The sequence below is a fragment of the Neltuma alba genome, unplaced genomic scaffold, assembly GCF_004799145.2.
Source record: "Neltuma alba isolate B1F8T4 unplaced genomic scaffold, ASM479914v2 tig00006773_pilon, whole genome shotgun sequence".
NCBI classification, from domain to species: Eukaryota; Viridiplantae; Streptophyta; class Magnoliopsida; order Fabales; family Fabaceae; genus Neltuma; species Neltuma alba.
The window spans coordinates 26,964-42,914 of record NW_021634578.1 but is presented as its reverse complement, the minus strand read 5'-3'; the positions used below and the strand labels follow the sequence as shown (position 1 = coordinate 42,914).

General features: G+C 31.5%; 1 protein-coding gene across 2 annotated transcripts; it reads left to right on the top strand.

Annotated features, from left to right (window-relative positions):
- Positions 1-9,614: 9,614 nt before the first annotated feature.
- LOC114751150 (protein trichome birefringence-like 14) lies at positions 9,615-15,050 on the top strand. 2 transcript variants are annotated; one of them, XM_028939809.1, is made up of 6 exons: positions 9,615-9,762; positions 9,887-10,045; positions 11,046-11,215; positions 11,677-11,877; positions 12,615-12,810; positions 13,683-15,050. In XM_028939809.1, the coding sequence occupies exons 3-6, from the start codon at positions 11,059-11,061 to the stop codon at positions 14,509-14,511; spliced, it is 1,383 nt and encodes a 460-aa protein (XP_028795642.1). In that variant the 5' UTR covers positions 9,615-9,762; positions 9,887-10,045; positions 11,046-11,058; the 3' UTR covers positions 14,512-15,050. The 2 variants fall into 2 exon arrangements, with proteins under 2 accessions (XP_028795642.1, XP_028795640.1); XM_028939807.1 differs by having other exon boundaries at positions 9,615-9,733; positions 13,683-14,511.
- Positions 15,051-15,951: the final 901 nt, after the last annotated feature.

The window sequence follows — 15,951 nt, the reverse complement described above, 5'->3', positions numbered from 1 at the left end:
ATGAAATCATAAGGAAGAAACCTAATTATCAAAAAAAAAAATTGCAACAATTAGAACAACGTTGTCATGTGCCTCATTTGTGGTGGTACTTTTTATAATTACATTCTTTTTTGATAATTTGATTATAATTTTCCTTATGAAAAATCTCTTCAATCACACTATCTATGATCCATAATTAAATAGGCTAACTCTTCACATTTTTGCAGAAATTGTAAAACCAGCATCAATTAATTAAAATTCATAATAATAACCAATAAATAATCAATTCTACATTATATCATTTTTATTTATATGATATTAGCAGAAGAACCAATAGAATTGACTGCATGAGGCTGTGCCATGAATATTACTAATAGCCTGTCAAGATAACTACAAACCACATCTCAGTATTATATACTGTTCTAGATGTTTCGTTTTACACTGTTTATTTAACTATTTTGTATTTAATTAGGGGCTGTGTTTTGAAATGATCTTCCCACCACTTTTTTCATAGATTTTATCTTATACATTAAAATGTTAAATATTAATATATTGATCATGACATTGACATTGTTTCTGAGATTATTTTGAAAAATCATCAATCAATAATATAATAGTACCGTATATCTTTGGCTCATGGCATATAGAATATCTACATGAGTATAAAAAAAGTAACCACAAAAATCATAATGCATGACGTAGATCGTTTTGAAAAATTAATTTCGTAATTTATTATGAAAGAACTCGATTTAAAAAGGCATTTTTTAAAAAAAGCGCATAATTAGGGGAAGCATTCCATATTTAAGCTTAAAGCATGTGGCATGTTTAGGTTGAGCCGGTGCAGGTTGATTCGTTTTATCTGCTGCTGACAATGTCTTGCTTGAAAGAAACAAAAGAACATTAACGATATCGATAGGTTACCCATTAAAATCCCAATTTCCAGATTCCACTGAGACGTAAGTATGTTAATTTCCGTTTTGCCTGTTATCTTATGAGTAAATTACCGTTTTGCGTATCAGCGGTCAAGCTCAAAACTTTTTTTTTTTTTTTGCCCATCCAATTTACTAAAGCTTTGTTCCAACTACATCTGAATTTGACTCGTGTCGCGCATTTGACTGTGGTGGGTGAGTCTCCCAACGGGAATTTCTGTATACTCTGAGACTCAAACTCGAGACCTCGCTTAAACGGTACCAAACCGTTTACCACTTGGATCAATCCTTATTGGTATCGAGCTCAAAAATTTAAAACCGTGACAGGGCAATTTCTTATGTAGGCTTTCCGGCAGGTTATTGTATTGTATATTTCCGGTCTTACGGATAAGGTCTACTTGAGATTAAAGTTGCGTCTTTTGGCCCCAAAAAATAAAAAAAGAAGAAGGAAATTAAAGTTACTTAGGGCAAACTTAAGTATAGGGTATACATTTTCCCTCATTTCTTATATTGAATTTTTTTCTTTTTATGATATCCTGTTTATCTGGAGTATTTTTATCTCTGCACATTAAAGTTTAATTATTAATTCATATGGGTATTTTTGAAAAAATATTATAAATTTTTATATAAATTAAAAGTAATCAATTTGTCCTCCTTCTTTTTTCCCTCACGAATTAGTTAAGAGACTCCTGTATTTAAGATCATGAGAAGCATTACTCGTGCTAAGACCATGTTGAGATTGTAAAACTATCTGCATGAGTCAAAACTAAAGAGGTGTTTGGCAACATTCAAACCATAGTTTTATAAGTACTTTTCCGCAAAACGAAGCAAATTCCGTTTCCATATATTTATTTTATAAACCGTAAAAGCACTTCTAAAACCATGATTTAGTTTCTATTCAAACACCCCCTAAATTTCTACTCATTAAAAGTGATTTTCCCTAGCATTAGGGTGCATGCTCTTTTGGCCTTAAATTTCTACTATTGTACTGTTGATGCAGTGAAACGAGACAATGCAAACAAAGGACTCGATTCGGATGCCGAAACTTTAATGAGTTATAAATTAATTAAAAATGACTTAGCTTTAGGATAAATCCAGTGCATAATTTGGAAAGCATCTTTAAAGAAGAATTGTCATAAAATTTTGACTAAAAAATAGAATTATTTAAAAGTCTCATAATAACATAATAGCCTGTAATAATAACACATTTTATAGTACAAAATAACAACTTCTCACTTATTATTAAATTTTTTTGTAGTTACTTTTTTATTAGAATGTCACAGTAATTCTTCCTCAAATATGTGTGCGTTGGATGCTGGGGGATACGAGTATAATAATTGAAATACTGAATAATTATTTAAAAGGAAAAAGGCTAGGCTTGGCGGTGAAGAGAGTCTATTAATTTTGGAAAATATTTTGGGAAATGTGTCTTGATTAATACTCAAGGAATCGTAAAAAGAGAAAATAATTAAAAAAATGAAAATGAAGTGTACGTATTAAATGAGCCCCAACATGCAGTGGCCAGTAATGATCCGTAATAAAGGAGGTGCTCAAAAGGTGAAAATAACAGCGAACTGCAGGGAAAGAGAGAGGGGTCTCATAATTTCGTGCTTAAATCAATGATCATGTGCCTTGCACTTTTAGATCCAATCACCTAGGGATCTGGGAAAAAACACAGAGGAGCACAAGAGAGCATAATAAAAAAAAATGTAGGAAATTAGTAATTTTGAAGTCACGTCACATTTGTTTCTTCCCCTTGATCCACAAAATGGGGAACAAAACTAAGGCACCGTTTGGGTGATAAGTCACCCAAACACCCACTGGTTTTGGGCAAACCGTGATTTTGAACTAAAACCATGGTTTTGGCTCCAAAACCATGGTTTTGAAAAAAGTAAAAAAAATTTTGTTTTTGGAGAAAAAAGGAGAGTGGGAGAGCCTATAGGATATGTATCTTGTTATTTTTTATAAACATATTTTTTTATAAACATATTTAATCTTATATTTTAAAAATATATATACATATTAATTAATTATTAATTATATAATTATGTTAATAAAAAATATATTATTAACAATTTTATTCCTTTAAATTAAAATATATCATAAAATCTATTTTTTCTATAATTATCATATTAACTTATGTCTTTTTTTTAGTAATTTATATATATAAAAAGTGTTTCTGATAACAACTATCCAAACACTCTCACTTCTCAAAATCACTTTTTCATAACATTTATTCTTTCCAGAATCTATTCTCCAGAATCACTTTTCCAAACTACGGTTTGGTTTCATCCAAACACATTCAATGTGCATATATATAATCAAATAATTATTTTTTTGGACCAAGAATCAAATAATTATTTTCAACCCTTTATAAACACTACAACATGATTTGTACGTTTGCATGGAGTTCATGTTTATGAATATATTTTATAATGGCTTTAACGTTATATAAATAATGGTGATATAGAATCTAATTCTTGAGTTGATTTTAGTTCTAAATACAAGATATGTTTCTCATATTTATCAATTGTCTCTAAGTTACTCCTATAGATACTCCCTCAACCATAATCAAGTAAAAGAGAGAGAAGGGGTATTAAGAAAGATAATTATTGTATTTTAGGAGAAATGTGTCACTTTTCTTATAATTAACTAATTTACCTAATTTCCTTAATCTAATCAAATTTGTTAAATGGGTCTTAAATTAAGGATCGGATGAGTAATATACTCATCTGGTCCTATTTATAAGGCACTTCCAACATGTTTCACACATACAAAAAAAAACGTTAAATTGTATCAACTTTTCATTAAAATATAATAACTTTCCAATTTTACCCATATTTAATATATACTTCTTTAAAAAAAATTATCTATACTATAATAAATGAAGGATAATATGATATATTCATGGTAAAAATTTAATAAAGTAATTTATAACTAAGATTAAAAAAATTTCTTTCTTTATCTTATAAATAGGATAAGAGGAGTACATGTATTTGTGCATATACACGGTATTACCAAATGTCGGTGAGGACGCGATTTGGGAGGTGTGGATACCGTAGACGTGAAAACCATACTTGGCCCATCACCACGTGTCAAACGGAAAAAAGGAGACGGAAACGCAGCCTCGCTTATGATCTGTTATGTTTAAAAGTAAGTGCAGTATTTATAAAAAGCATTAACATGAACTTGTAATAATAAGCTACCCCGTCGTTCCTTTATGAGACAGGTTTTGTAATTAGGACAGGAGGAATATTATTACGGGAAACAATACAATTTCTAATTTTTTTCATGATTGTTTTTTCTTCACTTATACATATATGTAAATTTCCCAAACAAGGAAAGGTGAATAATCATGGTTATAAAATAATGCATTCTAGTTCACGTAAGTTGAATATCTAGGGGTGAATCTTGAACCGAAGAAAACACACACATATGTGCACAGGCGCGTGCGCACAGGTGGGAATCGCTGACCCATTAGTTTAAATTGCATGGTCAGCTAAATTTGGTCTTGAAACACATGCACAAAAATCTGGTCTTAAAATAATTTTTTTGAGTCAAAAGTTTTGAATATAGTTTATTATGTTATTTCTAATAGAAGTGTTACAACCATTGGTTCAATCAAATTTTGTCATTTGTACTGCCTCTTATCCTTAATATATGGATTGGACGACTAATGTATAAAAATGAAAAAATACTCCTCGGGTCCTTAATATATGATCCAATTGTTGAGTTGGTTTTGATCCTAAATATAAGATCCATTTATCATATTTATCTATTTTCTCTAAATTACCCCTATAGATACTCCTTCAATCATAATCAAGTAAAAGAATGAGAGAAGGTATTAAGAAAGATGATTATGGTGTTTTAGGAAAAATGTGTCACATTTCTCATAATTAACTAACTTACCTAACTTCCTTAATCTAATCAAATTAGTTAAATGGGTCTTATATTAAGGACTGGAGGAGTAGTTAAGTTAGTTAATTATAATAAATAAGTGATTTATTTCTTAAAATGTTCTTATTAATCATATGCATTTGAACTACTACTAATAAAAATCCTTTAACATATGTAATTATTATAGAAATTATTTGGGGAGAAATAAATAAACATAAAAAAAAAGTAGACTGAGATCTTATATTTAAAATCAATTTAAATTTCTGACTAACTCTTTTATTAAGGATATGAGATGATATTATTTTTTCAATCAGCATTTAACCCCAAATATGCTGATATAGAAAAGATTAAGACACATAGAGAATCTGATTCAAACAATGGATGTAATAAATCTAAGCAACTTGATTTAAATTTGTTCCGTTATAATATCACTTTCTTGCCCCTCTAACGAGTAAATAATGGAGTTCAGATGGAATTGAAAATACTATTTTTTTTGTCATTATCTAAGAACCAAGAATTTTATATGGCGAGGAAGTTTTACTGTATTTATGATAATTAATTTGGCTGCATTATAATCAGAATAAAATTCTATTACTGCCAGTTTATAGCGAAGAGGCCAACGGGCGGCGTGATTTATGGAAAACAGCCGAGAATGTTTTGACTTTTCCTCCCTGTGCTTTGACTAAGGATAGGGGCGCAAAGTCAACCAACAACCGACATATCCTATGCTAAGTTTTGTATTTGGGTTCAAATTGAATACTATCCCAAATTCTTAACATAGGACCTAATTTAATTTTTATTTTGATCCTAAATATAAGATCTTAATCTATTTTGCCTGTCATATTTATTCTTTTTTTTAGGATAATCATTTTAACAATGATAGTTATAACCAATACATTTGATTAGTAAGGATATTTTAGGAAAGAAAACACATATTTATGACAAATAACTAATTTAACTTCTTTTCTTAATCTCCTCAAATTAGTCAACTAGCTCTTAAAATTAGGACTGAATAAAATGACTATTCTAAAAAAAGGATAAATATGAGAAATAAAGTGGATTAGGATTTTATATTTAGAACCAAAATAAAATTCAAATGAAAATCTTATATTAAGGACCAAAAATAGTACTCCTTCAGTCCTTAATATATGACTCATTTAACTAATTTGATTACATTAAGGAAGTTAGGTAAGTTAGTTAATTATAGGAAATGTGACACGTTTTTCCTAAAATATCATAATCATCTTTCTTAATACCTCCTTTTCCACTTCTACTTAATTATGATTAAGGGAATATCCATAAGGGTAATTTAGAGAAAATTGATAAATATAAGAAATAGGTTTTATATTTAAGATAAAAAACAACTCAACAATTGAGTCATATATTAAAGACCAGAGAAGTATTAAAGAATAAGACTGTACCATATATCTATGTTAGGATTCACCTCAGTGTATTATTCTCCAAGTGGCCACTAAAATATTGCAGACTCTTATAAATCAAAATTAACTGAAAGTGTCGTCAGAAAAAGCAACCTCAAAGTCAATCGTTGTGTACTGAAATTAAAAAAAGAAGAAATTTCACTCACATTTCATTTCCCGAGTGCCTTATTAATTTGTTATGATTCCACGTGGCAGCCTCGTCGCAGAAACATCATAGACGTGCCGGCCTCGCCCTATGTGTTCCGGGTGGATATATCAGCACGCAGCGTAATGAGGCCTCAGTCCATTGTTAACATACGACTTGGTGTTATATCTAAAATCCAATATACTTTATCTTTTATATTTATTATGGTTAAAATTAATTTGTTTATATAGACTGATATACTATCTTTAGTTCTTAATATAAAAACTAGATAATTAGTTTAAAAGTATTAAAAAAAATAGTTAAGCTAATTATTTGTTATAAATGTATGTTAGTTTTCCCAAATATCTTTTTTAATAATATATAGTGGGTGATTAGAATTATTTTTTGGTGATAATTAATTCCTTACAATCAATAGAAATATTTTAAAAAAAATAAAAAACACAGTAAATTAAGGTTTTATATTTAAAATCAAATTCAATTCTCCAATTATCTTTTATATTGAGAATCAGAGAAGTATAATTTAATGTCTCGCATGGCTATTTTAAATAAGTCATAGCATATTTATTAAAATTAATTAATTAATATAATTTTTTAAATCTATTTAAAATTGGTTGAAAAGCTCTAATTAAAAATCGAAAGGAGTATAATAATTAATTTTAGTGAGACAACGATTGTATATCTCGTCTTCATAAGAGCAAAGAATAACTTTCTTTTAACTGAAAGTTGCTTCCCACACCGAAGATGAAAATAAAAGTTCAATTGGCTTATTCAAGGCGGAAAAGCTCCTATTATGAAGCATATTCATCAACTTAAAGTTGAAAACAACATAATACTCCTCCGATCCTTAATGTAAGACCCATTTAACTAATTTGATTAGATTAAGGAAGTTAGGTAAGTTAGTTAATTATAAGAAAAGTGACACATCTTTCCTAAAACACCATAATCATCTTTCTTAATACCCCATCTCCCTCTTTTACTTGATTATGGTTGAGGGAGTATTCATAGGGGTAATTTAGAGAAAATTGATAAATATGAGAAATGGACCTTATATTTAGGACCAAAATCAACTCAAGAATTGGGTCCTATATTAAGGACCGGATGAGTATTAAATTAAAAAGCATTTTTGTTCCTTGACTACTTGTGTATGAGCAGTTAATAAGTTAGTGTGTGTATATATCCTACTACCTTTCGTCTTAATTATAAAATTTTGTTTGTAGATTATAAATGGAGTTTTAAAATTAGGATTGGATGTAGCATGTTTTTTGACGCGATAATATCCAAATTATAAAAACATTGCAATATTACTTCCATGGTAAAAAAGAGCAATTGTCCACCAGCAAGAGACGCTACTCTTCCTATAAATGAAAAATTGTCAACATGTTTTGGTCAATTAATCTTAAAGTTAGAGATAATTAATACTTTTCCAATCCTTAATGATTTTATATTAAGAATACGAGGATATTTCTTTTAACTAGAATGCTCACAAGTTGCAAGGATATATCGAAATTACTTTTCTTTACTTCATTAATGTGATCTATTAAATAATGATAAAATTTTTTTAAAAAATTCAAAATGTAAACCACCCAATATTTTTTAATGGGTGGACATTGGATAAAACTCATCTAAATTAAAACTGAGGTAATATAATATAATAATTTAATTTAATTTAAAATTAAGGTGTAAGTCTACGCATGACAAGGAAATGTGTACTTGGCACTATAAACCTCTGTTAAGTGTAAAAAATACATATGAAGATTTCAAAATGATATAAAAATACTAATATTATTAATTTTCATATGAGGCCCATACTATTGTCCAGCTGCAAAAAGCAACAAAAGTTAGGTCACATTAACAGACACATATTTTTGCACTATTTTGAAATCTTCTTGTACATTTTTGCAATCAAAGAAACTAGGTGGTGTCATGTGCGTAAATACTATGTGGATAGGTTTTCATCTTATTCCTGTAATTTATTGTTTCAGGTCTTATTATTTTACATGTCATCAAAATGACAAAATTAGTTAGTCATCCATTTGCTTGTCGGGTGAGTTTCATGCAATGAAATGTAAATTGACCTCATATGATAACATATTCACTAAAAATGTAAATAAAAATTCAAGAGAAAAATTATTTAAAAATTCGATCTTTTAGGTATAAGATGCCATCGCATTATCAATAGTGCTAATGAGCTGGCGATTTCAGGTGGCAATCCATTTATGTGTGGATATTCCTAATATTACATACTACCTCCGGTCCTTAATATAAGACCCTATTTGACTTTTATTTTGATCCTAAATATAAAACCCCAATCCACTTTGTTTCTCATATTTATACATTTTTTCCAAAGTAATCATTCTAACAATAATAGTTCTAGTCAATACGCTTGATTAGTAAAGATATTTTAGGAAAGACAATACCTATTTAGGACAGATAACTAACTCAACTTATTTTCTTAATTTCTTCAAATTAGTCAACTGGCTCTTATAATTAGGACCAGAGATAGTACTAGATTTCTCCGAATCCTTTAAATTGCTCAGTGAAATAATATTTTTTTGATCTTTAATATAAAACTCATTTTATAGTATAAAGTAGGTCTTATATTAAGAAATAAAGGGAGTACAATAAATTTTTTTCTTAAATTACTCTTATTGAAATTTGATGTAATTTGTTTGTTGCTTTTCTTTTATAGGAGTACTTAATTTTTATTTTCAAAGCTTGATTTCAAAAATATATGCAAATTAATTTTTCTTATTTTAAGATTAAATTAATGACTTGACCCTTCTTTGATTAAAAAAATGACTTTAATTTCTGGTCCTAGATTGGAGAAGAGCATAGTGAATAAACTATACAAGTGATTTTCTCTGCGGTATTTGTTTTTAATTAGAAAAACAGAAACAACATGAGATTATAAATTAAATGAAATTCACAATCTCCCACTTATTTATCTGCAATATTTTGTTTTGGACAGTTCTTCTTGATTTATGGGCAATATTTAAATTATTAATTAACAATAACCATGTTGTCAGTAGGAACATGCCCCGCAAACCTTTCAATAATCAATTGCCACGCCGCGCCACCAGATCTCGGGAAAATTATTGGTCATTTCAGCAAGCCATAATTCCTAAAATAACCTCCCTTCATTTGGCTATATGTCGAAAATATCCCTCACCTTACAAATATTTCTCCCCTACCCCATCCCGTGAGCTTCTGGGCAGTAAGTTCCGCGTCGAGAGGACAGCACTTGCTAACAAGCAACTCTTACACTCGCTCAACTCTTTCTCCTCTCAAAACACGAATTGGATCTGCGACTGTGATAGCCGATTCACCCCAACAAAGTCACACAGGTAATTTCAGAAGCGACTCCACTGTGCGGGTTTGTGTTGTTATTTTTTTTTTCTGGTTTTTCTCGTCTACAGTTCGTGCCTCGTTTCATTTCTACATCAATGATTTCTTTTTATGCGCAATTTTGTTTGAAATTTAGCTTTTTTTATCACCAGAATATTGCGGCTGAGTGCATTGATGTTCAGTGCATTGAAGCCCAACGTTTCTAGTCATTTCTGAGGAGAATTGGAACTGATGCTTCAAATTTCCTTGGGTATCTTGTGTCGGTACTGTAATAATTCAAAATTACCTTTCCAGCGGCTCCTCTGGGATCTGTAAGTTTACTTTCAAAGCGAATTTCTATATTTTAAAGTTACTGTGATATGTCCCAGTTACAACTTACATCAGAACACATACGAAAGTTATCATTACTTCAGTATCAGAAGCAATGAATGTTGCATTATGAATGCTATGAATATTTTGAATTAGTCTGTCAGATATTTGGAACATCCGAAGGTATTGTTTTGACAACAAAACTTCTGAAGTTTGAACTGTTAAACTATGGTGATTATTTATATATCTACCTCTAATTGTGCTGACACTCAATTTTTGAATTTACATTGGCGAGTGGATGCCTGTGAACCTTGGCAAGAATCAAAGTGTGTAAGTGTAGCACAATAATTCAAATCAAATCATTTTTGCTTGCGGTATGGTGTATTCTATTCAACTCAATAGATTAGACAGCATGATGGTGGGGCGTGCTTAAGGGGAGGACGAAACTGAGGTCAAGCTTGATAGGAAAGGGCTATGTAGTATTTTATATTAATATCCTTATCCCTTCCATGGTGGGCAAGGCCCCAGGATATACATTTTTCTTTTTTTTGGGGGGGGGGGGTGGTTGCTGAGCTTCCATTTGCTCTAAGTTTATGATCATACTTCACACCACTTCTTCCATGGTCTGGATTTATTAAATCTTTAGTCTGGCAACTGTTTGGAGTCTTGTGGTTTATAGCTTTATATGAGGAAAAAAGAGAAAGTTAATTTCTAAAATTTATTTATTTATTTTTAAATATTGGTACTTAAAAATGGCTGCATGCTTTTACTGATGTGGACACAATAACGTAAAAAATAAAGACAAATGTGCTTTTGTTATGAGTGCAGCTTCATCAGTTCCAGCATATTTGCTAATTTTTATATGCTTCCATTTGTTTTTCTGATCCTGCTCTTCCTATCTTCTCTTAATACGGATAAGCCTTCGTAGGAAGAATAGTTTATATTATTTTCTGGATATTTTCTGAAGGTACTGACCGAGCCAAATATCTGCATCTTCTGTAGCATATAAGCAGAGATGAAAGCAGGACCCACGTATGGCTTGAGAGGGTGGCATCTTTTTGTAGTCCTTCTTTCTCTTGTTCTAATGACCACATTACTGTGGACATGGGAGAAAAATCCACTAGCTATAACTTTACATTCAGCTCAAGAGTGGTATCACAAACCTTTATCAGGTATGTCTCCCTAGAAAGTATATAAGTAAAAAACGACAGATGTGGTGCCTTTGGGATTGGGTGATGCGGGAATGCCATATGATTTAAACCATTCATGTTTCAATTCAACCACTGACAGCAAAAACTTTAGGCGGAAGCAGATTCAGTACTGTAGATGTGCTTAAGAGGAATAAGATATTTAATCCACAAAATCTGCAAGAAGACGTATTGCTGTTAACTTATATATGCGGTTCTTGAAAAATCAGACGGATTCCCGCTGATATTGTTAATATATTATATCATATCTGCGGTTCTTGCATCTCTTGTGGAATTTGATTGTCATTATTCCAATGGCTGTTAACTAAATTTTACTGTCACCCGCAATAGGTTCTGTATCATTTCATGTTCATATTGCTGTTTTTATCCTACTCCAAACCTGCTCCTGTTGGTTTCAAATTGTGCTGATTCCCCCCTCCTTTTAGGAGTGATAGTAGAAGCCCCAAATAATTCAGTGGGAGGTCCAAAGCTGGCAAAAAGCGAGGAGATATCTTTAAATACTAGCAATGAAAATGAAACCAAAGTGCAACTTGATTATGCGGATGCAGTTCCTGTGCATTCTGTCCCTTCATATTCTCCCGAAATACAACACGGTCAGGGTGTCAGGTCTTCTTCAGGAAGAAAAGGTATATTCTTTGTATTGTTATTCAAAATTAGAAATTGTAGTGGAACATTTTTTCTCCTGCATCTATTTGTCTCTGTTGCTGTTATTATTGTTATTTGAAATTACATATGTTGGCTTCTTCTTCTTCTTCTTGCACAGTTGCATGATTGTTACTGACTTTGAATTTCATAACTCATTATTTTGCTGGAATATTTGATCGTTTGCCTTTCCATTCCCTCGCTCAAGTCATGTAATGTGTATCATTCCTTCCGCCGTGTGTACTTTCTTTCCATCTTTGTCAATGGCCCGCATGAATTGAATATGGAGAGCCTTTCTTATACAACCTCAAGTCTGATATTTGCATTCTGAATTGTATTGATTTTGCAGGACATATTTTTAAATGATAGAAAATAAAAGGAAAGCTCTTGATAAGAGAAGCTTCTTGTCAATGCTTTTTAGCAACGTGTTCATTATTATAGTTCGGTATTTCTGTATCCGTTCTCCTTTTTATGACAGTAACAGGCAATCCTGTGAAAACTAGAAATATAAATGGCCAACGGTCAAGAGACACCTGTTTGAACATTAAGAAACTAGAATACTATTCTGCTGATTATGTTTGAAGTTCCTCTCTGTGGTTGCATATCCTCCACTTCTTATCTTCAATTGAACTAACTAGCCAGATTTATTTTACTGGTTTCATCTAAATGGAGATTCTCTGTGTTCATTAATGTAAGAGCTAATGTATTCTTGTATTTGCAGTCTGTAATTATGCAAAGGGTAGATGGGTTGCAGACAAGAGAAGACCATTATATTCTGGATTTGGCTGCAAAAAATGGTTATCCCCAATGTGGTCATGTAGAATGACACCGCGACCAGATTTCTCTTATGAGGGATACCGTTGGCAGCCAGAAAATTGTGACATGCCAGAGTTTGACCGGTCTGCATTTTTGAGAAAGTAGGTATAACCCTTTAATCTTTTGGCTCATCTAGTTATGAATGTATATTACAACACTATTATTTGGTTGTCTTATAATTTAATTATTCATTGGTTTGTTTGTTGTGGTTTAGCGAAGTTTTTCTCCAAACTCAGAGCACAGAACTCGCATTATAATATATATATATATATATATATGTATATCTTTTCTGACGTACTGACCTTCAGTATAAGTTGCCTATTGATTTTATATATATATATATATATATATATATATATCCTCTATATGCTTCAGCTCTGTCAATTGACTTTTTCCCCCCTTTTGGACTGAATTGACAGTTTTGGTCATTGAAGGATTCACTGTGTCGATTTGATCTACCGAAGTTTGAATTTCTCATTCTAATCCTTCAAAAAGTATCTCGTTTTCAATTTCATCCACACATTAAGCGTCTCAAGATAGATGGGTGATATGGTATATTGTCAATCTAATAAAGCCATAAAGTGCCTAATTATTGTGGAAAATTTCACGACGGAATACCAAAATAATGTTGGCATCATGGCTACCAAATATGATGCTTTGTTTTGGATGTTTTAGTCATAGTTGTTCTGTCAACTTAATGACCTCATCAACTTCATGTTAAGCTACATCACACGTGATAGAAATTTTTGACGAGCTTAACCTGAGGAACTTTGAAGGTGATATGTACTTTGAAGCACTGAAATGAGGTAGTTAAACTTTGAAATCAGAATGAGGGGTCAGAGTTCCTAAGCCTCTCCAGTTATTTTGATTCTTTGGTGCGAAAGTTTGACTTTCTTTTTGAACATTAAATTTTGGAGAATTTGGACTGTGGTTGTGAGTGGTCTGCTGGTCTTTAATTTGAGGCGGAATCTAGAATGCAGGACAAAACAATAGCATTTGTAGGAGATTCATTGGGCCGGCAACAATTTCAATCTCTGATGTGTATGGCCACTGGTGGTAAAGAGAGCCCTGAAGTTGAAGACGTGGGACGGAAATACGGTCTTGTAAAACGCCGTGGTGCTATTCGTCCTGATGGCTGGGCTTACAGATTCCCAAAGACCAACACTACAATCTTGTACTATTGGTCAGCTAGCTTATGTTATCTAGAGCGCCTTAACAACAAGGATCCACTCACCAATGTTGCCATGCACTTGGACCGCCCAACTGCATTTCTGAAAAAGTTCATCAGTCGTTTCAATGTCTTAATTCTTAACACAGGGCACCACTGGAACCGAGGGAAACTTAATGCAAACCGGTGGATTATGTATGTAGATGGGAAGCCTAATGAAGACAGAAGGCTTGCAGAGATCGGTAGGGCCAAGAACTTTACAATCTATAGTGTAGCTAGGTGGGTGGATTCACAACTTGTCTCCCATCCCGAACTTAAAGCATTCTTTAGGACTTTATCACCGAGGCATTTCGTCAATGGGGATTGGAACTCTGGAGGTAGCTGTGATAATACCATTCCCTTGTCTGGAGGAAACGAGGTTGTACAAGATGGACCAAGTGATCTAACTGTTCATGGTGCGTTAAGGGGTACGAAGATCAAAATGCTGGATATAACTGCTCTTTCTCGATTGAGGGATGAGGCTCACATGTCTCGCTACACCATTCGAGGAACTAAAAATGATAGCGATTGTTTGCATTGGTGCCTACCTGGAGTTCCAGATACTTGGAATGAACTCCTTGTTTCTCAGATCTAGCCTTCCAAAGTGGGAACACTTCCTTTCTTTCTTATGCAATATGAAGACACATAGGCTGTGTTACAAGCAGAAGCCGTCCATTCTTTGTGGTCTTGGATGACCCATTATTATTTGCTGTCACTGTATTTTATGTACTATCTCCGGTTCTTAATGTAAGATCGAAGTGTAATTTGTACTACAAAGGGGAGTTTATATTAAGAACAAGAGATAGTATTACTTTCTCAGTCGATAAGAATATAGGCAGAGCATGTAATTCCAATCTGTTTCATTTTTAGAGTGGACAAATAGATCAATTCGGAATAGATTCAACTACAGCAGAGACAGCATAAGACTTCATGAGTTAGCTGCAGCTATGAGCGGAACGTGGCTAGCGTCTCCTTCGCTTTATTAGCAATTTGAAGTGTTATATTAATGTATTATTCAATAGGAAAGAAAATAAAAATCCTCGACCTTTTTATGCTTGGTGTTTTGCTTTGCTGTATGAGCATTGGACCTGGTTCTGTCGAAGTCTAAATCTTGATAATAAAAGTTTATATAAATGGGCAAATAGTGAATTATTTTCTTCTTTCTTAAAGATATTCTAAAGATATTTAAATTACATTTTATTATTATTATTATTTTGATATGGATTTGAATTACATTTTATACTTCTTCTTCTTTTATAAATTTTAATTATATTTATTTTTAATTGAACTATCTTTATATTTATTTGTTATTTGTACAATATATCAAATGGTTATGTTTGTGTACGTATAAAAGACTCAAATAATTTGATAGTGAATTTCTCTAAATTATACTTTCCCTAAATTATACATTTATCTTCACCTCTCTTAGAGTGCAGGAAATTATTTATCCATAATTAGAGTTTTAGGATGTTATCTTCTCAAAAGAATAATTTTTTTTTTAAAAAAAAGGCTATGTGCGTTATTGTACTCTGTAGAGTGGTGGAAGGTAAGGTGGTTATGTACACAAACTTGGGAGATTAATGCCACGATTGATCATTAAATTTTAAGGATTAAAGAAGTTATTTGAATTGAACAAGTTAAATGATGATTGAAAAACTTATAAATGTCTAATAAATATCATTAAAGATAAATACAATGATTGAAAAAAGAAGAAGAAGAAGCTACAGTTTTATTTATAAATCCGACAAATTATGTTAAAGAAATTTCAATCCTCCAATAATATTTTTAACAGTGATTATCACCATATCTAACTATTTATGCCTTGTGTATCAGCTACTTGTGATATTCATATTTTATATTGATGATGTCAACAAACAAGAGTAATGCAGGTTAACATATCAGATATGCTATTTGTTCTTATTTTTAAGATATTTGGGTCCAAACTCTTATTGCTGAAAAAAAAATTTATTGTTAAATATTATTTCCTGTTCTTAATATAAGACTTTATTTGACTTTTATGTTAGTTCTAAATATA

What these genes read in the sequence shown, in the direction of transcription:
- LOC114751150 (XM_028939809.1), top strand. Translation starts at nt 11,059, where the DNA reads ATGAAAGCAGGACCCACGTATGGCTTGAGAGGGTGGCATCTTTTTGTA. An exon ending in GTATCACAAACCTTTATCAG is followed by an intron (nt 11,216 to 11,676) that starts GTATGTCTCCCT and finishes CCCTCCTTTTAG; the next exon opens with GAGTGATAGTAGAAGCCCCA. An exon ending in GTCTTCTTCAGGAAGAAAAG is followed by an intron (nt 11,878 to 12,614) that starts GTATATTCTTTG and finishes TTGTATTTGCAG; the next exon opens with TCTGTAATTATGCAAAGGGT.